The sequence below is a fragment of the Amphibalanus amphitrite genome, unplaced genomic scaffold (assembly GCF_019059575.1).
Source record: "Amphibalanus amphitrite isolate SeventyFive unplaced genomic scaffold, NRLGWU_Aamphi_draft 000166F_arrow, whole genome shotgun sequence".
Taxonomy (NCBI): Eukaryota; Metazoa; Arthropoda; class Thecostraca; order Balanomorpha; family Balanidae; genus Amphibalanus; species Amphibalanus amphitrite.
This window is the reverse complement of record NW_024881661.1, coordinates 435,250-456,325: the sequence shown is the minus strand read 5'-3', so window position 1 is coordinate 456,325 and position 21,076 is coordinate 435,250. Positions and strand designations below refer to the sequence as shown.

General features: G+C 48.0%; 1 protein-coding gene across 1 annotated transcript; it reads right to left on the bottom strand.

The window, feature by feature from the left end:
- Window positions 1-1,543: 1,543 nt before the first annotated feature.
- LOC122383532 (protein obstructor-E-like) lies at window positions 1,544-17,808 on the bottom strand. The gene is made up of 5 exons (XM_043370043.1): window positions 17,542-17,808; window positions 13,995-14,549; window positions 5,275-5,469; window positions 3,881-4,097; window positions 1,544-2,348 (listed from the first exon to the last, which is right to left on the bottom strand). The coding sequence occupies exons 1-5, from the start codon at window positions 17,585-17,587 to the stop codon at window positions 2,237-2,239; spliced, it is 1,125 nt and encodes a 374-aa protein (XP_043225978.1). The 5' UTR covers window positions 17,588-17,808; the 3' UTR covers window positions 1,544-2,236.
- Window positions 17,809-21,076: the final 3,268 nt, after the last annotated feature.

Below are 21,076 nucleotides of genomic sequence, written 5' to 3'. Positions count from 1 at the left end.
ATTAAGACCTTGACTCCAACTAAGTGATTATCCTTAACCTGAAGTTATTTTAGGTCAGAAAAGTTCATCAGCAATTTCTTCAGCGGCAATATTTGACAAAAAAAAAACACGTGACAGTAGTAAAATATCCTGTACGTAGTACATCGCCACTGCCCAGCTCAACAACACAGATAGACATGACCTTTTCCGGTCAAATCATGAATTTGGATGAGGATCAGAATTTCAAGTCGTCTCGCAGTCATCAAATAATCGGTCATTCGACGCGCTTCCACGATAAAAACATGATGCTGGTATAATTGGTGACATGCATCCTTTTTATCAAAGTTATTGGATAAGAAAAAGTTTCAAAAATTGTCGGAAAGGTGAAACATATGGGGATTAGCAGTTGACTTAAGTTTAAATCAGAGACTAATTTTGCGAGGGAGATTTGAAAGAATAATCGTGTGTTTTTTACCAGATACTCTAGCTCCATTGCTCCAGGTTCATCTCTCACGGGATATGGGCCTATTTGGCCAATCTCAAAGAATGTCAAAATGTGACATTTTGTTGTAACAAATGTGAATGTGACATTTTGGTTACCACTGTTGACCTGACATTTAAATTAATCTTAAAAAGATCCACGGTGTGCCATCACCATAGTCACGATTTAAAGTTTGGACTGCCTTCGTACGAAGCTTAGGTACCGCGTTAACCACTGACGTCCTCCAGGTTTGTTACCATGGCGGATTTGTTATTATAGCCAGCATAACCGGCGTTACCGCTGCAACATCTCGCAACCTTGCAACTCCGCTACCTCTAGCGACAGCCTGTGACGCAGCGCACAGGCCCGCCCCCCCCCCCCCCTCCCCCAGGTGCAGCCCACCGTGCAGCCCATAGCCCCAATGGTGATGACAGGTGGTCCAGCCCTTAGCCCAAGCGACGACCGGCGGTACGTTACAGCCCTCAGCCCCGGAGGAGGAGTTGCAGCCCTCAGCCCCCTTGGCGGGGGGCTGAGGACGCGACTGGCCGCCCGGAGAGAAAGCAGACGCTCCGCGCCGGCCGTCAAGTTCAAGGCTGCCGGCTGACGAGTCCTCCCCGGAATAGAAAGTGCCCGCCGAGACCGACTGACCCGCACGCGGCGTGGGCTGTCGATCTTTGGAGACTGGAAAAGATCATCGCTACACTATGCATTCGGTGAACGAGCGCGCGTGATGCATCCACTCACTGAAACTGACATTAAATTGATGGTTGGAAAGCGTGGTGCACTTACGTTGTGAGAAGAGATATCAAGTAAAAAAAGTCACAGATACTTTTGCTTTTCTGAAGCATGTTAAAACGGGGCTTCATCCTAGACATGTGATCTAAGGCAAATAAATAATCTTCATAGAAAATTTCATATCTGAGAGTTTCGCAAAGGCCTTCGCGTAAATGTTCCGCATCGCATCGCTATTCGCTACTCATCACAATTGATGTTCGATCATTTTTTCAACTAAACACTTCAACTGAGAAATATTCATCCGGGTGTGTTCCACTTCTCCTTTCTTTGCGTTGAAAACACCCAAAATATGCATACCAACCAATTTTATTCACACATCCTGCTGAAACGTGAAGGGGTAGCATATATTTCATGCCCATTAACATATGTAAATGAGTTGAAATCGGTAGGATAGTCTTGGTTCCTACGTGAGTGAATAATGAAAAATGAACTCAAAATGAGCACCTCATTAATATTTCCTTTTCGTAAAATTCATAACTTATTGTGCCATAAAACGAGCGACAACATGGTCTCAAACGATCCTTTATGTAATAATTTCCCCGAAATTTGTTTTCCAATGTCTTAGAAAATACACACACAGAGGCTCGACTACGGCACTGTTTGTCTACTAACGTCCGTTGATTATCCTATGGCGCAGTTCTATTAGGTTGTCGTACAGTTCTACAGGACAATAAAAAGCTGCCATGACTGCCCTTTTCTTTCTTTTGTTTTGATGCTGACATGCCGCCCTCGGAGCTCCTTTTGATCGGCTTCGAGCTCCCGAAACCGCCTTTTATCCCGGCGAGCTCCCGGCCGTGGCCCAGAGCTCAGCTCCCCGCCTTGGCTCGGAGCTCAGCTCCCGGCCCTGGCTCAGAGCTCAGCCCCTCGCCGTGGCTCAGAGCTCAGCCCCTCGCCGTGGCTCAGAGCTCAGCCCCTCGCCGTGGCTCAGAGCTCAGCCCTGCAGCTTGGCTCGGAGCTCAGCTCCCCGCCTTGGCTCGGAGCTCAGCCCTGCAGCTTGGATCGGAGCTCGGCCAGCCGGTTAGCCCGCCGCTCCTTCTCGTCACTGTCTCGCTGACGGAAGGCGGCCAGCACCTCCTCAGGGATCGCGTTCTCGCTGCAAAGGAGGCGAAGGGTGCAAATGTCATGGCTACACATAGTTATTTGCAAGAGAACAAGCGAAGGCTCTTGCTCAAGGGATGATAAAAAATAAGCTGAAATTGTACAAAAAGACGGTGCAACTCCCGCGACCTTAACCCGCGCCCCACTGGGGGGGGGGGCTATTTATAGCCCCCCCTCCCGTTTTTCTGCAATAACTTCCAAACCGCTTGACGGATCGACGCCAAACTTTCAGTACCTTCGGCTGCATCAATTTGACACCTTGTGTCAAAATTTGAACTTCGTAGCTACCATAGGTCGGCCGGAAATGACGTCAGAGTGACGTCATGTTCGTTCGATTTCGACGCAAAACATTGAACCACGGCAATCGCTCCCAAGAGCTTAGTTTTTAAGCTAGATCCAATTTCTTTGCATGAAAGGACTCAGAATTGACCGCGCTATCAAACTGCTATCTCGGATTTTCAAAATGTTGAAAATTTTGAAAATTTTATATAATAATATTCAAAATTTATATTTTTATATTTTTTCAAAAAGTTTTTGACTTTTCGAAAAAACCGGAATATATGTGACAGAAAACATGATTATGACTAACTCTAGCAAGTTTTAGCTAAATATCTTCAAAAATGGCCAAGTTATACGCATTATTGCAAAAAATTCACAATTATTAATTTTTAAAATCAATTTTTCAGTACGTATTTGACATCGTACACCAATATAAATGGCACCATCGTGTTCCTGAGCTCAAACTGCATCCAATAGACACCTTTATTGTTGAAAAATTTTAACTTCAAAATTTGACCTTTTTTGACCTGAAAGTGACCTGACCTAAGCTAAATTCGACTCAAAATGACCTCGAATGACACAGACGACATCAAATTCGAAATCTATGGCCTAAATGGACCATAAAACATGTGTCACGTGACCGACGCATGGTATAATATTTTCGTGACCTGTGATGACCTGACCCTGACCTGAAAATCAAAGTACAAGTTTGGTACCCTCAAGGTATCTAGAGAATCTGTTCACGAGTGTGGAAACCAAAAATGAGCCTGATCTGACTTGTAAGACGGCGGCCAGAGCCCAAAATGTAAACAAGCCAAAATGCCAATAATTTTTACTTTGACCTGACCTGTGACGTCATCGGTGACCTCGAGGTCAATGAAATTAGGTTTCGCTCGACAGTTTTTCCGGGGCTATCAGACGCCGTTTGAATTTTGACGATCGGCCCAGTAGTTTCGGAGTTAGGAGGGGGGGCTATGAATAGCCCCCCCAGTAGGGCGTGTTATACACAGACCCCAGTGGGGCGCGGGTTAAATGGAAATCGCAATTTACATTACTTCCCTTACTCATTTTAATCACAGCTCCAGGCCAAAAATTCACCATTGATACTCAAAATCCTTCTCTATATTCTTCTCTTATTCTTTTTACCTCAATTTCTAATCATCTCTCCCTCAACTCCCCTCCCCTCCCCTCCCCTCCCCTCCCTCACCTCTCCACCTCCCTCTTCCTCTTTGCTGTGCTCTAACTCACCATCCAGGGACCTGCTCGGGCTCGGTGGTGCACTGCCGTTTGACCGGGTCAAACACAGACGCCTCCGGGCAGCCCTGCAGGCGCGGCGCCACCGTGCCGTCCTCCTTGTTGATGCACACGTAGAACTTGGTGCAGTCACTCGGGTGCTGCTCCCTGGTGAATTCGCCCACCTGGTTCTCGGTGAACTCACGCTGAGGACACTGGAAGCCCAGGTACGCTGCAAGACGGACACAGAGGTGAGCGCTCAGTAGAGGGTGGGAGAAAAGAAAGGCGCGGGACCTGGTTGCCGGTTAGGGGAACTTCTTAAAAGTGAAGACGTGGGGCAATGAAAATCAGTTTACATTATACCATATCAAAGATTCAAGGTCGTGATGTAAAGTTATTATGATCGGCACTTCATTTATAATATACCTACACCTGTTGACAGCAACATCTAACAGATCATCAAAATTGACAGAAGGTGCAATAGGTGGCTAAGTGTTCGTTTATAAAAAAGGGTATTACGATTTACGATCAATAAAAAAGGGTGTTACGATCACTACAAGAGCATGCGTTTGTATTCAATTGTTCATGCAAACTAAATCTACATTTTGAGCTGCAGAGGAACAAAGTAAAAGCTTCAGGGTTTGTTTAGCATTCATGGGTCAATCACAAATGAACTTCTACGAGATCATACTTTTAGTCAACTACTAAGCTGCGACACTTTCAAAACTACAATATAGTACTTAGGCAATAGAGTTGAGCATGACAAACTACGACAAAGAGTGGAAAATGAGAACACATAAAAAGTTCAGAACAGAACTACACGCCAGCAAGGACAGCGTAATCGGCAGATTTCTGTTTTTCCTGTGCGACTTCATACAGTTGATCTTCACTCCTTGAGTACCTGCAGCGGCACCTGCGGATAAGAATCACTTGGAACTTCTAAAGTTCGCCGCCAGGTGACACTGAATGCGGCAGCCAATGCGTCTCAGCCTACTGGCAAGGATTGTCACTGCAGCGTAGAGAAGCTGCCTAGCGACAGCAGCTGCAGCAACAAAACCAGCAGCAGAAGAGGAGGAGCAGCAACGACGGTAATGGCAACGGCAGCAGCAGCAGCAGCAGCAGCAGCAGCAGTGGAGGAGGCGCGGGGTCCTCCCTTACCCTCTGTACACCCATCCTTCACCACGTCCGGGTAGTCGCACATGTGGCTATCCTGGTTCCAGAGCAGGTCGCCGGGACACGTCATATCCCAGGCCTCTCCTTTCACGCAGACCTTGTAGCCCTGACAGGCGGTGTCCGGCAGCGCGTACCGGCCGAACTGTCGCGGACAGTCGGCCGTCGCCTTGGCGCTCTCTGCGCAGACCGGGGCGGGTCAGGGGGGTCAGCGGGGTCAGAGGGGTTAGCTCGTTTACCTGTGGCGTCACAGCCCGCGACCATGTCGGCAAACTGGCAGCCCAGGGTGTTCTCATCGAAGGCCAGACCGTCGCTGCAGGCGGACTGGTAGGCGCGGCCGTTGACACAGCGGGTGAAGGAAGCGCAGTTGTCGCCATCGGCTGACCTGAACGTGGTGAACTGGCGCGGGCACTCGTCGGTCGCCTGGGGGTCCTCTGAGGTCATAACATCGCAGGTCAACGGGTGATATAATGTCACAGGTCAGCGAACAATCCTTGGCTGACTGGGGGTCAAGTGAGGTAATAATCTATCATATACTATAGTTCAGAGAGACAGTGGTCACAGGGGATCTTCTGAGTCGAGAATCATTATATAGCTCAAATGAAAAGACACTTCTCGGTCTAAAAGGTTACCAAAGTCACAAGGCGACAAATAGTCACAAACACAAACGGATCAGTAACACTTCTAGATTAGCGGGTGGGGGTCCTCTGAAGTGATAACATCACAGATCCTTGGCTTCTCTTCAGCCTGCTGATGAGCTTCCCTAAGCTCATCGGGCACCCGGCACTGACCGGTAAAAGTGCATCCCTGTGAGATGGCACACTTTGCCACACTCCCTAAAAAGCGGACGTATGTATAATGCGAAACAATGGGAGAAGATGCTTCCCTTCTAAGCGGAATAATTTTGTGGTGGAAGTGTCAGACCACTGTGATTATACCCCCTCTTCCACATTCCACAACAATCGACAAATTACACGGATGTGTTTCCCCGTGGAATTAGCGCTTCACCGTAACAAAGGACGGCGTTACACCATCCGGTCCTCAATTACAGCTGTGTGAATCGACCTTGACCTTGCCGCGCCAGTGCAGTGGCTGCCTGACTACAAGGTATAAAGGTGGGCGTGTGGGTGGGGTTTTGTGGGTTCATGCATAGTTATGGGTTCACTGAAGGAATCTGAGTGTAATAGCAGACTGAAGACAGGGCATTAAACGAAGGATCCTTGGTTGTTTCCGTGAATAAGAAATCGAACCTAACGGGCGACTTGTGGAGAACGGAAATGAGGAAACAGGGATGGCGTGTGGACAATGGCACGTCTAAAGCGACTTATGTGATTAGAACGTATTGCTAAGGCTGCAAGAGGCTCTTCTTTTCATGGGAACAGGTTCAAAATCTGGAGATCATCATCATTCATATTCAGGTTAGGCTCTAACAAAACGCGAAATTGAGACATCCAATTGACGGGCAGTGTGCTTGGATTATTCATGCAACTTTGTGTGTATATTTAAGCTCCAGCCTCCAAAGCAGCACAAACGGTCATTGGCCAATATACCTATATTAAAAATGGCGAATAGCCCGTTATACGATTATCCCGACACATCCAGCTGTAATCTTTCTTATCAATGTCAAGGATTATCTTGATGGTGATATGGTGATGTAATGCGAACTGTCTGCTGCATGTCTAAAAAAAAAATGATTGAATAAATGATCATTTATGCCTACAACGATTAAAAACTAAACAGCAACGTTCTTATATGCATGAACGCTTGCACAATGGCTTGCAGACCACAGCTTTACATTACATCTTTGTGATATGTTTTTGGCCAATATGTACAATCGCTAAATGTACGCGCGAAAAGCTGAAGACATTCCTTTGGTATCGACTGTTTGCCTCAAACCGGCACCTGCTGAGCGCTCAGATCCTAAATCCACCGTTTCGTTTTTGGCAAACAGCCACAACGGATCACGGATTTTCGGATCAGTGTCGGTAGAAAATGAACTTGGTTATCTTCAGCCTGCGAGTAACAAGAGAAAAACACCGGCTTCGACTGTAGAAACGTGTCTGCCAAACGGTGGCTCAGCAATGCTTATCTGACACGGAGTTACCGTTGAAAACGTGTATTGCGAGGATTTTGCCGTGTGCTTTAAGAGCCTGCTCGATGCCTTACTACATTTACGACACGAAACTTTTATATAAAAAGCGATACATATGGGAAACCTTTTTCAAATTATTGATCACTTATAATTTTGTGCATATGAAATTTTCAACCCCAGATAATGATCCATTTTTCAAGGCTCAGACACATATCATGTGTAATAAACCTTGAGGAATCTAGAATATATCTTAAACAGATCTTAACGAATCAACAGTTAACCCGCGCCCCACTGGGGTCTGTGTATAACACGCCCTACTGGGGGGGGGGGGGGCTATTCATAGCCCCCCCCCCCTCCTAACTCCGAAACTACTGGGCCGATCGTCAAAATTCAAACGGCGTCTGATAGCCCCGGAAAAACTGTCGAGCGAAACCTAATTGCATTGACCTCGAGGTCACCGATGACGTCACAGGTCAGGTCAAAGTAAAAATTATTAGCACTTTGGCTTGTTCACATTTTGGGCTCTGGCCGCCGTCTTACAAGTCAGATCAGGCTCATTTTTGGTTTCCACACTCGTGAACAGATGCTCTAGATACCTTGAGGGTACCAAACTTGTACCTTGATTTTCAGGTCAGGGTCAGGTCATCACAGGTCACGAAAATATTATATCATGCGTCGGTCACGTGACACATGTTTTATGGTCCATTTAGGCCATAGATTTCGAATTTGATGTCGTCTGTGTCATTCGAGGTCATTTTGAGTCGAATTTAGCTTAGGTCAGGTCACTTTCAGGTCAAAAAAGGTCAAATTTTGAAGTTAAAATTTTTCAACAAAAAAGGTGTCTATTGGATGCAGTTTGAGCTCAGGAACACGATGGTGCCATTTATATTGGTGTACGATGTCAAATACGTACTGAAAAATTGATTTGAAAAATTGATAATTGTGAATTTTTTGCAATAATGCGTATAACTTAGCCATTTTTGAAGATATTTAGCTAAAACTTGCTAGAGTTAGTAATAATCATGCGTTCTGTCACATATATTCCGGTTTTTTCGAAAAGTCAAAAACTTTTTGAAAAAAATATAAAAATATAAATTTTGAATATTATTATATAAAATTTTCGAAATTTTCAAAATTTTGAAAATCCGAGATAGCAGTTTGATAGCACGGTCAATTCTGAGTCCATACATGCAAAGACATTGGATCTAGCTTAAAAACTGAGCTCTTGGGGGCGATTGCCGTGGTTCAATGTTTTGCGTCGAAATCGGCCGAACATGACGTCACTCTGACGTCATTTTCGGCCGACCTATGGTAGCTACGAAGTTTAAATTTTGACACAAGGTGTCAAATTGATGCAGCCGAAGGTACTGAAAGTTTGGCGTCGATCCGTCAAGCGGTTTGGAAGTTATTGCAGAAAAACGGGAGGGGGGGGCTATAAATAGCCCCCCCCCCAGTGGGGCGCGGGTTAACCCGCGCCCTGCTAGCTGGGGGGGTGTTTGAACACCCCCCCTTGTGGTTTTTCGCGAATATCTCAAAAACGGCGGCGCGGAGCGCCGCCGTTTTTGGTACACCTTATCATACATCAATTCTACACATGTTGTGAAAATTTCAGACCAAGGTCATTCAAGGTCAGGTCACCAGGTCACTTTAAGTGACCTCACCTCATAAAAAGTTTCAATGTCTGTCATAGCTACAACGAGTGACCGATCGCTTTGAAACTTTCAGCGATTGCTAAGAGCAATAGCACGTACAAAATGTATATCTCAGAATTTTGATATCGATGACCTAAGGTCAGGTCAATTTTGCGACCTCCCCATTATAAGTCAATGGGAGAAAATTGAAATGCGCCTCTTTTGGACGAAAGACATTATAAACACTCCCAAACTCTGAATTACAAGTGGTTTAGACACACTGAACATAAAAATGGTGTCCGTGACCCCTGTTTATGCCCTGAGGTCATCTTAGCTCACGAATGGTATCTAACAGTTTTTCGCAAATAACTTTTGATAGAGGCATGCTAGAGCGATGAAAACGCCTTAGATGTGTTCAGCTCGACGATTCGGATCGACTGATATGCAACATGACCCTTTCCGGTCAGGTCATGACCTTGACCTGAGGTCAAATTTTCAAGTTGACCTTTCAAGGTCAAGTTATAGTTCATTCGATGCGTCTTGACGAGAGGAACACGAAGCCGGTAAAAGTAAGCTCGTGCAAGGCTTGGGTCAAAAGTTATTGCAGAAAAACTGTTTCCGAAAAAATCGGCTATTTTTGCAGTTTTTGCACCCTGCAGGCAAAACCGTTGACGTTAGTTCAAATCTGAGAGAAATACTCAGAAAGGGCGTCAATAGGGCTATCGAATGAGCTTTTCCGCGGCGCTGTAGCTCTATTGGTTCCCGAGTTATGCGTTGGCATCTTGGAAATTGTCTACATTCGACCTGGAAATCGACGAAATTTTGCCTTCAATGACCTCTGATGACCTGACCTTTGACCTGACCAAAAAATTGACCGAAGTGATTTCGTCATTATTTTTGACGCTCTTTCGAACGCCGCCTTCCGCGTATCGCTACGTGGCCCAGGAGCCGAGTTAGAAGGGGGGGTGTTCAGACACCCCCCCCCCCCAGCAGGGCGTGGAAATCCAGGACCCCCAGCCGGGCGCGGGTTAACCCGCGCACCGACGGGGGTCTGCGCAAACTTCGTACCGACGGGGGGGGGGGGGCGGATGACCGCCCCCCTGAGATCTCGAGAACGAAGCAAGATAGCGACAAGCGGTAAACGGCAGGGGATACGCACGGACAAGGTCTACAATTTTTACAAAGGTCATTTTCAGGTCAGGTCAAAGAGGACGTCACAGGGGTCAAAAAAGTCAAAATGGCGGCGCTAGGTATGGAGAGAGTTTTTCTCGAATAACTTTCGAACTAGTCAATATAGGAGCAAACTAAGGGCAGCATCGTGATCCCCTCGTCAATCCGTATCGAATGATATATGTTGACCTCGAAAGGTCAAGGTCAAAGGTTGACCTCAGGTCACGTGACCTCGAGTTCATCATGTATATCATTCGATGCGCCTTGACAAGCTGAACACAATGAGACCATCCACGCGGCTGTATCTTGTTCCTGTACGGAGTTATTGTCAAAAAACCGCTGGTGACCTTTGATGACGTCACATGACCTTACAGCTGCCCAACAGCAAAACCGACCTCAAGGTAGTGAAGGTTGATCGTATATGAGGTCATGTATGGTTTATGGGGCCATTCCGACCCGTTTTAGTGGTAAAAACAGGGAGTTGATTTTTCCCCCATTGACTTATAATGGGGAGGTCGAGAAATTGACCTGACCTTAGGTCATCGATATCCAAATTCCGAGACATACAAATTGTAGCTACTAATGACCTTATAACATCCTGCGACTTTCAAAGGCCTCCGACATCTACTGTAGCTCTGGCACGGTGACAAAATTGCAAAAAAGTGACTTGAGGTTGGGTCATTCAAGGTGACCTGGTGACCTGACCTTAAAAGATAGGAGGTTCAAACTTGCACACCATGTGTAAAATTGATGAGAGAATAGTCGTACCAAATTTCGCGGCGCCTATTCGCGAAAAACCTCAGGGGGGCGGATATCCGCCCCCCCCCCCCGTCGGTGCGCGTGTTAAACCAACAACAAAAAGATGTTCAATCCAGACCAGAGACTTATCAATTGTGTAACAATTGATAAGCCAAAGACAACAGCCAGTATGTGTCTAACAGTGATGGCAACCTCCGACTGCCGCCGAATGTCATCGCTCGAAAGTAAAAGTGTAGCCGGCTCTCACGATGGCAGTTGACGCTGCCGTCACCATTATTTACGCCATCTCTTTGGTCCCACCGTCAGTCAGGCGAACTCTGCGTGAAATGAACGAATGACAGTCTGTTCTGTGTCAAATGACGCCATTGTTCGCTCACCCCGAGGTCATTCTATGGGTCTAATTGACCCGGGGAGGTCATGATGACATCTCTGAGCCTCTGATGAGCGTATTGCAAGTCGGTCATATATCAAGTCAGAGGTTACACCCGGCTTTGTTAGTAGTTATGGCATCGTTGAAGCTATCCACAAGCTTTATTCATTTAGCTTATCCTGAGTTATGCTAATGAAAGCGAAACCCACTCGGGTACATTCAAGTTGTAGCTGCCAGATCCTCTAAAAATGGCGACCTGTCGTGTCAATAAAAACCGCCTAAAACCGGCTAAGGAGGGTGGGGAGACGGGGTGGAGGAGTGGGCGAGATGGTCGCCTCAGGCGAGACACCCGTCCCACCCGAAGTTGTTAACCTGGCTGACCTTCCCGGTCGCTATGCACATAATCTGCGCGCTGTTCTGGTCCGGTCGCCTCATCTCTGGGGTGTCCACACGGCGCGGGAGGCCGGTCTCTTGCGACATCGCACGCCAGCAGTCCGCAGCGCCCAGCGCCTCTCCTTGCGCTCCCCTCCCCTCTCTTCTCGATTATATCTCGGCGCAGTCCGCCTCAGCTACTCGGGAGTCGGAGTCTCGGGACTTGGATCGGGATTCCATATCGCTCCAGAGCTCGTTTAGTGGGATTAGTGAATAAAGAGAATATTCAGCATCGTGGGAACATATCTATTATCTACCAATGATAAGGTCTGGCTCTGGTGTTTAGAGCTCAGATCCCTTCGAAGAAGGGCTTGGTAGTTACGCAATAGTCTCAGTGCCTATAGTTTCAAGAACATCTTGAACACCTGCATGCGTTCCTCACACAGTTTTTTTTTGCGTGACAGCTCTTGTTAAAACAATGCCGGTCCCGAAGCGGCAGTCAATTGCCCAGTACCATGTGGAATATTGCAGAAACGTTCTAACAGGAGGAGGGCCCATTTAATGTTCTGGGTCTTTAGAAGGTTTTTACTCTTTGGTCGGAGTGCCACCTCCGGGTCCCAGTGGCAGATGACGCTGCCGCAGACGGCAAACAGCCTCCCTGCGGCAGCCCCACCCGAGATAAGCCTGGAGACGGAACTGGCTGGCGTCACCACGTCGCGGTGACAGAGTTATAACCCACCACTGACTGGTCATCCGCCGAGACGGAACTGCTGCCGCACTCCGCCGCGGTGAAGGAGTTAAAACTCTACCTCTGGCCAGCCCCGGAGCGTGAGTGACCTAAGCACCTCCGGGATCGCGGGACAAGAAAACTGATGGCTCTGCTTCTTTGGCGTTATTTTACACCACTTTTTACCCTGGTATTGGAGATGGACAGTCAATGGTCTGCCTCTCTCAAGACCTTGGAGCGATGTAGATTTATGGAAAGTAGCCCGTGGTCCAAGGTCCTTCACCTTGAACCAGGAATTATGCAAAGTAGAAGTGATTCATGGCCCCTAATGATAAGAATGCTGGACCGTTTTAACCCGCGCCCCACTGGGGGGGGGCTATTTATAGCCCCCCCTCCCGTTTTTCTGCAATAACTTCCAAACCGCTTGACGTATCGACGCCAAACTTTCCGTACCTTCGGCTGCATCAATTTGACACCTTGTGTCAAAATTTGAACTTCGTAACTACCATAGGTCGGCCGGAAATGACGTCAGAGTGACGTCATGTTCGGCCGATTTCGACGCAAAACATCGAACCACGGCAATCGCTCCCAAGGGCTCAGTTTTTAAGCTAGATCCAATTTCTTTGCATGAGAGGACTCAGAATAGACTGCGCTATCAAACTGCTATCTCGGATTTTCGAAATTTTGAAAATTTCGAAAATTTTATATAATAAAATTCAAAATTTACATTTTTACATTTTTTTCAAAAAGTTTTTAACCTTTCGAAAAAACCGGAATATATGTGATAGAACGCCTTATTATGACTAACTCTAGCAAGTTTTAGCTAAATATCTTCAAAAATGGCCAAGTTATACGCATTATTGCAAAAAAAATCACAATTATTAATTTTTCAAATCAATTTTTCACCACGTATTTGACATCGTACGCCAATATAAATAGCACCATCATGTTCCTGAGCTCAAACTGCATCCAATAGACACCTTTTCTGTTGAAAAATTATAACTTCAAAATTTGACCTTTTTTTACCTGAAAGTGACCTGACCTAAGCTAAATTCGACTCAAAATGACCTCGAATGACACAGACGACATCAAATTCGAAATCTGTGGCCTAAATGGACCATAAAACATGTGTCACGTGACCGACGCATGATATAATATTTTCGTGACCTGTGATGACCTGACCTTGACCTGAAAATCAAAGTACAAGTTTGGTACCCTCAGGGTATCTAGAGCATCTGTTCACGAGTGTGTGAACTAAAAATGAGCCTGATCTGACTTGTAAGACGGCGGCCAGAGCCCAAAACGTGAACAAGCCAAAATGCTAATAATTTTTACTTTGACCTGACCTGTGACGTCATCGGTGACCTCGAGGTCAATGAAATTAGGTTTCGCTCGACAGTTTTTCCGGGGCTATCAGACGCCGTTTGAATTTTGACGATCGGTTCAGTAGTTTCGGAGTTAGGAGGGGGGGCTATGAATAGCCCCCTTCCCCGGTAGGGCGTGTTATACGCAGACCCCAGTGGGGCGCGGGTTAATGCTTGCGATAATGTGCGATGGCCTAGTTAGCGGAATTCTAGAAGAGTTTCATTGAATTGTGGTGATTATCACTAAGGGTGTTCTGAGAACAGGAATTTAATCACTCGCTAACGATCACAGATTGAAACATAAAAGATACCGTCTTGTCACGCTTCCCGCCTTTCAAAACAGTGTGATATATATAACAATAACGATGGCACGTGAGCATATGACACCAAATGCAACTGGTCCGTCATTGAATCAGCATTACTAAGAACGAAGAGAGACCATCAGTCATCAGTCTGGACTGGAGGAGTACTCACGGAGTCGGCCGGAGCGGGGGCAGCTGGCCTCCACCGGGTAGACGCAGGGGTAGGGTCGCTCCGGATGGAAGAGCAGGCCGTCCGGACACAGGTGCTCCTTGGCCACGCCGTCCGTGCACTGGAAGTACTTGTCGCACTGCTCGTTGTTGGCGAAGAAGCCGTCGGGCTCGGGACAGTTGAAGTTGACGGTGGGCTCCTGCTTCAGCAGGCTGTTGGAGCTGCTGCGGGAGGCGCTGCCGCCCGTCTGGCCCAGGGAGCTGCGACCGCCGGACGCCCGAGAGTTGGTGGTCACGCGCCGGTTGGAGCCGAACGTGGACCTGCCGAAGCCGCCCGTGTTGGAGGACGTGGATGACGAGGAGGAGACGGTGCGTCCCGAGCTAAAGCCGCCGGCGCGCGAGGACTGGCTGGAGAACTGGTTGGAGCGCTGGCTGCCTCTGCGGCTGTTGAAGCTGGAGCGGGTCTCGGCCGAAGTCCTGGCTCCGGGGGAGGAGCTGGAGCTGGTTCTTCGCGAGGAGAACCGATTGTTCGAGAACTGAGCCTGTGTCTGCACCGCCACTGCAACACAGAACGGCCGGGTGTTAGGAGGAGTTAGACGGGGGTCTTTGAAACGTTTGGATGGGAGTCTCTGAAACGCTAGCAAGAGGAGGTCCACGCATTTGCAACGCAGTTCAGAGCAGATGTCACCACGGACCTACCTTTCATCTAGGCCCCATCGATCCATGAGAAATTAATCAAACTATTTTGAAACTCAATTGGCCAACGGAAGAAACAATGGAATGGAATATGACCTCTGTTCAACTGTTTGACTTATACAGGATAAAATCTTTTTATTGTCTTTTTCGTAAAAAAGGTTGCTATTACTAACACCTTTTTTAAAACACCTTTACTATAACTGAAAACGTTTGATGCAAGATGCAAGAAGTGCCAACCAGCTTAACATCATTATGTTTCTCCCATCGAGACGCGTCGAATTAATGCCACGCCTCGACGCGGATAAACATCGACTATACGTATAGGTTCTTAGAAACCTGGATAAGCAAAAAAAAAAAGGCATTTTAGCAGGATAACAACTTTATTCATTGGAGCCGTTAAGCGCTCAGCACGTGGCCGCAGTGCCTCTCTTAACCCGTCACAATCTGGTGACTTCCCGTTCTACGGTCCCCAGTCGAACTTTACATGCCGTCATCGTATGTCCATACATGCACAGTGGCTGGTCGAAAATTAACAATTGAGAGGATCAACACAATTATGCGTTTCCCAGACCTGTGTCGCACACACAGAAAAATATTGACACCGTTAGCGGTGTAATTGCACAGTACATATCTGAGCACTTGAGGAAAGTTAATTTAGTCCCTTCCCCGCTTAAATTACTCGCGCTTCTAAATGAACACCAGGAAGAAGGTAATAGAACACTGTTAGGAGGGTTGGGTGTTTTACTACATGTAGTAAAACACCCAACCCTCCTAACAGTGTTCTATTACCTTCTTCCTGGTGTTCATTTAGAAGCGCGAGTAATTTAAGCGGGGAAGGGACTAAATTAACTTTCCTCAAGTGCTCAGATATGTACTGTGCAATTACACCGCTAACGGTGTCAATATTTTTCTGTGTGCAGGTCATGTGGACTATATAAGCCGTTTTTACGACGGCTATCTGGTGCACATTTCGTTCACGTTGGTGCAGCTTTGGTGCAGATTTGGCGCAGATTGTGTAAAATTAGGATCCCGTTTTTCTTAGTAGCTACCATCTTGGGTTGCACAGTTGCTTATGTACCTGACTGTTGAATCTTCTGGGCGGACAGCTTAAACGCACCGATAACACGTCCTGAATTTGTATTCCCGACTGGTTCCACCGAAGTGATATTATGAACGCATTTGACTGCTTAAAACAAATATAAATTTACGCTAACCGTTACGCTAATTTTCAAATTATCAGTCATTATGTTTTATTAGAACACAAATTCGTGTTGTGAAGACATCTGTTGTAAAAGAGATTTGGTGCAAACTTAGCCAAGTTTGGTACTTTCGCCAGATAACCTGTCGTGATACAGCGAGCTGTTAAAAAATAAATAGAATATGCTAGGACACTAGCATGCTGTAATGCAAAAAACATTCTACCATATTTTCAGATATCTTTTGTAACTACGAACAACCCTTTTTTAACAATATTTAAGCCATTGAATGATCTTGATTACGATTGTAACGGTACATTGCAATCGAATTGCAAAGAACCGCTGCAATTGCAGCTTTGGCATTGGCCATCTCTTTGGTCCTCTCTTTGGCCATTAGAATGATATCTTGTGTGCTTACGTAATCGCGTACCAAGCGTCGATTTAAAGCAAAAACCCATATAATTCGCCAAAATGTGTTTGAAGTGGGACTTAGCCTCAAGACGAAGACAAATGCAACGATGAGATATTCGGGGACTTCGTAGATTACTAAATGATCTGGTCAGTTGCGAGTAAAAATTGCAACACGGTTGCCCAATATATGATGGCCGGAGCTCTATGGCTGCGGGCTTTTAACAGTTCTCAAGGGATGGGCGTGCGGAACATCACGCAATCTATGAACACATAGAGAAACTAGGCCGGGATGCACGGTTGAATATTGATGAGCTTATGCCTTCATATGTCAGCCGACTACATATCGCTCGATTGGTATTTGAAATGAAGCCGTCGAAGGTTACTGAAATGGTTGCTGTATTCGTATAAGGCATTCATAAACTTTACAGCATATACAATTAAATGCTTCCATCAGAATATGAGAGACGTTTGCGTCTCGATCAAGCTAAGGTCAACATGCAAATCATCTTGGCTAGCTTTGCTGAGCAAAGCAAATGCTTTTATCGCAGGCACTACATGTAGATGCCGAATGCGAGTATCACGATTATCATTATCATATCACGATTATCATTATCATATCACGAGTATCATTATCATCACGATTATCACGATATATTATGTATAGCCCACCTAATTATTACATCATCATAATACATATATGTATGCATAAACAGTTCAAGAATAGCACTGAATACGTATCGCGCTATTCAGCAATCCGCCCCGTAATTTATTATTGGTGGCCACGGCTTGCCGGTGAACTACATTTTTGCCCTGCCCAGGGCTGCGGAGTCGGAGTCGGAGTCGGTTGGAGTCGACAGTTCTGACCGGAGTTGGAGTCGGAGTCCGAGTCGATTTTGGAAACCAGAGCCGGAGTCGGAGTCGGAGTTAGCGAAAAATCCATCGACTCCGCAGACCTGGCAGGGCTGCGGATTCGGGAGTCGGAGTAGGAGTCACTGAAAATCCATCGACTCCGCAGCCCTGGCCCTGCCTAGTGCCTACCTCAAACAATTTCTAAGCGTGAAGGAAAATATATCTAATGGCTAAACAAATCACAGCTTTTAAAATCTCGAAAGAAATTTCAAATGTGGGTTTTTGAACACATTCACATAGCGCTTTTACTTTAATTTCACAGAATACCACGGGGACTGCAGCTAAGTTTTTTTACAGTTAAAAATGATAAACCTCAGCTGACCTCGTCTGGATACTCACCGGCAGCGCAGCAGAGCGCGATCAGGGCTAGACGACACGAGGCCATGGCGAAGTGAGCGGCTCGGGGACCACCGATCGTATGCCGGACGGTGGCGGCCGGCGGGCGGCGCGGCCCCGGCCCCGGCCCACCGCCCCGGGCGGGAGACGATCCGCCGCGGACGGCGGCCGAGTCAAGGCGAACCGGCCGCCGCCGCCGCCACCACCCGCTCTCCCGGTATCTGCCGACCCCCTCACCCACACAACCCCTCACCAACAACCCCGTGTCTGTGAGCTCTGTCCCGCGGAGCTCTGTCAAATACCTGTCGAGCCGATATTCACTTTTATTCATTCGCGTTATAGAACTTCTGTAGGAATTCGTTTACATATGTATATCTAATCTTCTTCACACCTTTCTTTCTTTCTTTTCTTTCTTTCTTTCTTTCTTTCTTTCTTTCTTTCTTTCTTTCTTTCTTTCTTTCTTTCTTTCTTTCTTTCTTTTTTTCTCTCTTTCTCTCTCTCTCTCTCTCTCTCTCTCTCTCTCTCTCTCTCTCTCTCTCTCTCTCTCTCTCTCCCTTTCCCATCCTTTCTCTATCACTCTCCCGATGCCGCTCAACACTGCACTGCCCGGTTGCTCCAGTCCCCTATCTTCCCTCCATCGTGAGCGCGCCGGTCTGTGGAGCACATTCATCCCATTGTGACCACCATAGAACACAGCTCTCCGGCTGAGCGGCATTGCAACACGCCGCTCAAGCGACACGCAGAGCCGATGGCGGCGGCGGGGGCGGGGGCGGCGTGAGCTCTTCTGGTGGGAATGGCCGGTATGCCAGTGCTTCGTCACGATGTGCGGGACGGGTGCGGCAGCCGAAACCGCGGAGCCAGGAGTCGTGAGGTCGTGGTTGCGGCAGCGCGAGGGAGGGATCTGAAGAATAGGTGTGTGACACACCAGATGATCGGAAGAGCCAGTGATGATTGGCTGGGTTGTTGGAATTGGATGGATGAATGGGATAGCGAGATCATTACACTCAAGGTATAAATATGGTATGATAGCGACAATAAGTTGTTTTGTAAAAGTTGTGGTGTTAGGCGATATCCCGCGACCGCCTGGGGGGGGGGGGGGTCGGATCCGACCCTCCCCCCTCCGTTTTTCTTAAATAACTCATGAACCGCTTACGCTATCAACTTGAAACTTGGCATACCTTCTCGCCTATCTATTTGACGTCTCCTGTGTAATTTTTAAGAAAAGTTTTCAAAAACTTTTTGAGATATATCGATTTAAGTGATGTAACTACATGGCGTTTTCAGTCAAAAAGTGGTATATGTTTAGAAAATCGCCAAAATCAGTCGGCCGGTGACCGCGAGCCAGGTCGGACGTGCGCGCCCGTGGCTCCGCCCCCGACACTGAGACTGGTCGGGAACGCACCGAGCGGCCTGAGCCGGACAGTGGTGCCGACGACTTTTGTTCGAACAGCCCAGCAGCGATGGCTGTGTGATTTTTTTTCTGAACGGTGAAGCCTGTGGCTAAGATTTTGAGTCGCAGTGAGACGCTCGTGACTTAGAGTGGTGTGTTTTCGTGCCTAATCTGCCGCCATGGAGAGCGCAGGTGCCAGGGACACAGACGCCGAGCACAGTGAGCGACACTCAGTCAGTGAGTTAGTGCGAAACTACAGTGACTCGCACAGTGAAGGACAGAAACGTGGCCGATCTGAGTCAGGTGACCCGGCGCCGGCAGGCAAACGTGGCGCCAGACAATCTAGCGGCGACACCAGTCGCAGTCCAGCTGCGCCGGGCAACCGAGGCTTCAAGGAGTACCTGGAAACCGCAATCGAAGGACTCGAGAACCGGATCATGTCGTCGCTGTCGCAGGAACTACACGAGTTCCGCGAGTCGCTCTCGACGGAAATAAGCAGACTGCAGGACCGCGTCAAGGACCTGGAGACGCATGTCGAGGAGCGGGACAGCGTGATCACGGAGCTGAGCGACGAGCTCAAGAGATCCAGAGCAGAAGTTTCGGCGCTACAGACACGCGTAGAAGAGGCCGAGATTAATTCGCGATTACCATGTCTCGTCCTCTCAGGCTCGTCCATGGCGCCCCGCCATGCCCCGCGCCTGGAGCCGCCCCTGCTGGCCCAGGCGGCGCCCGGGGCGGTCGGCGGGCCTCCGCTGGCGGGCGCCGGTCAAGGTCAAGCTGCGCTGACGTCACAGCCGGCCGGCCGTCCAGCCGGGGCGGCGCCGGGAGCGTCCGCTGCGGCGGCTGGTGGCGATCGGCGTGGTACGCATGGCACGAGGGGCGGCGAGCGGGATGAGCGTGAAGACGTCAACGCCCTTGTCATCAACACCCTAAACCGCTCGATGCCGGGACTGAACATGTCGATAAATGACATCGACCGAGCGCATCGACTGCCGGGCCCGAACAATCGCGTGATTGTCCGCTTCGTGAGCTCTGGACAAAACAGCGTCCGCGATAAGGTGTTCTCCCGCCGCCTAGAGCTGCGCGGCAAGGAACTGTTTGTCAACGAGTCATTGACAAAGCTACGAAGCCAGATATTCCGTTCCCTCCTCGCCGCCAAGCGCGAGAACAAAGTATACACAGTGTACTCGCGTGGCGGACACGTGTTTTTCAAAGACAAGCAGTTCGGGGCGGGCAAGAGAGTTGACTCGCTCCAGTCCGTACGCGAGCTCGGTTTCGGTGTGCTCGATCGCTGAAGATCGGCAAGCGCCCGAGCGCCCCAGAAGCGGTTGTGTTGCGGTGGTTTCGGTGGTTGACAGCCATCACGGACCGCCGACACCGCGACTTTGAGACGGACTCCTGAAACGGCGGTACTTCCACGAGGTATCGCTGTTCATCTGCACGATAAGTTGAGTACAAGTGGCAGCAATGCCTCATCGAGACATGTCACTGTTCGAAACGGTCAACGTACACGTGCGCTGTTTTCAGTCAACATTTGCAGTCAGCTGACCATCCGGCAAATATAATATTTTTTATATATTTGTCTGCCATTGGCTAGTTTGCTGTCGTCATGCCTTTTCCGCCAGTGTTTTTTTTTTTCAGTTTTATTCATGTGTGTTTTTTTTTGTAACTTAATGGCAGAATCAAAAGACAGCCAATGGATACGTAATCAGAGTCCATTGACTTTAGAGCCGCTCTGTGATAGAAATACTGCAAAGTTCAGTATTTCAGTTAGCAACTTTCCGTTTATATCTAAAAATGATTGCTTTACTGACAGTTTGTTTGGTGATGGCTGCCACAGGCTTCAACGTGTTAGTTTTGTTTCTTGATAAGTTTTCTGTTGTTTTTCTTTCGGACCTTTGCTATATAATGCTTAATACTTTGTTGCGCATCTCGTTTAGTGCAAGTGTGCGTCGCACGATGTGTCACCGGAACGAACGCGTGCTTTTGTTAGTTCATGCAGAACCTATTGCAAGAGATTCTTGCTCAGCCTCAGCACTGTTCCACAGATTATTGCCCGCGATCCGGCTCGGCCGTGGTGCCCCCCGCGGGGCGGCGGTTTTGGCGGTGGCGGCGGTGGCGGCGGCGGCGGTGGTGGTGGCGGCGCCC

Bases quoted from the DNA above. Each gene is read 5' to 3' on its own strand.
- LOC122383532 (XM_043370043.1), bottom strand. From the start codon at position 17,587: ATGGCCTCGTGTCGTCTAGCCCTGATCGCGCTCTGCTGCGCTGCCG. The intron at 5,470-13,994 runs GTGAGTACTCCT...TTATGACCTCAG, and splicing joins CCCCCGCTCCGGCCGACTCC to AGGACCCCCAGGCGACCGAC. The intron at 2,349-3,880 runs GTGAGTTAGAGC...CCTCCTTTGCAG, and splicing joins CCCGAGCAGGTCCCTGGATG to CGAGAACGCGATCCCTGAGG.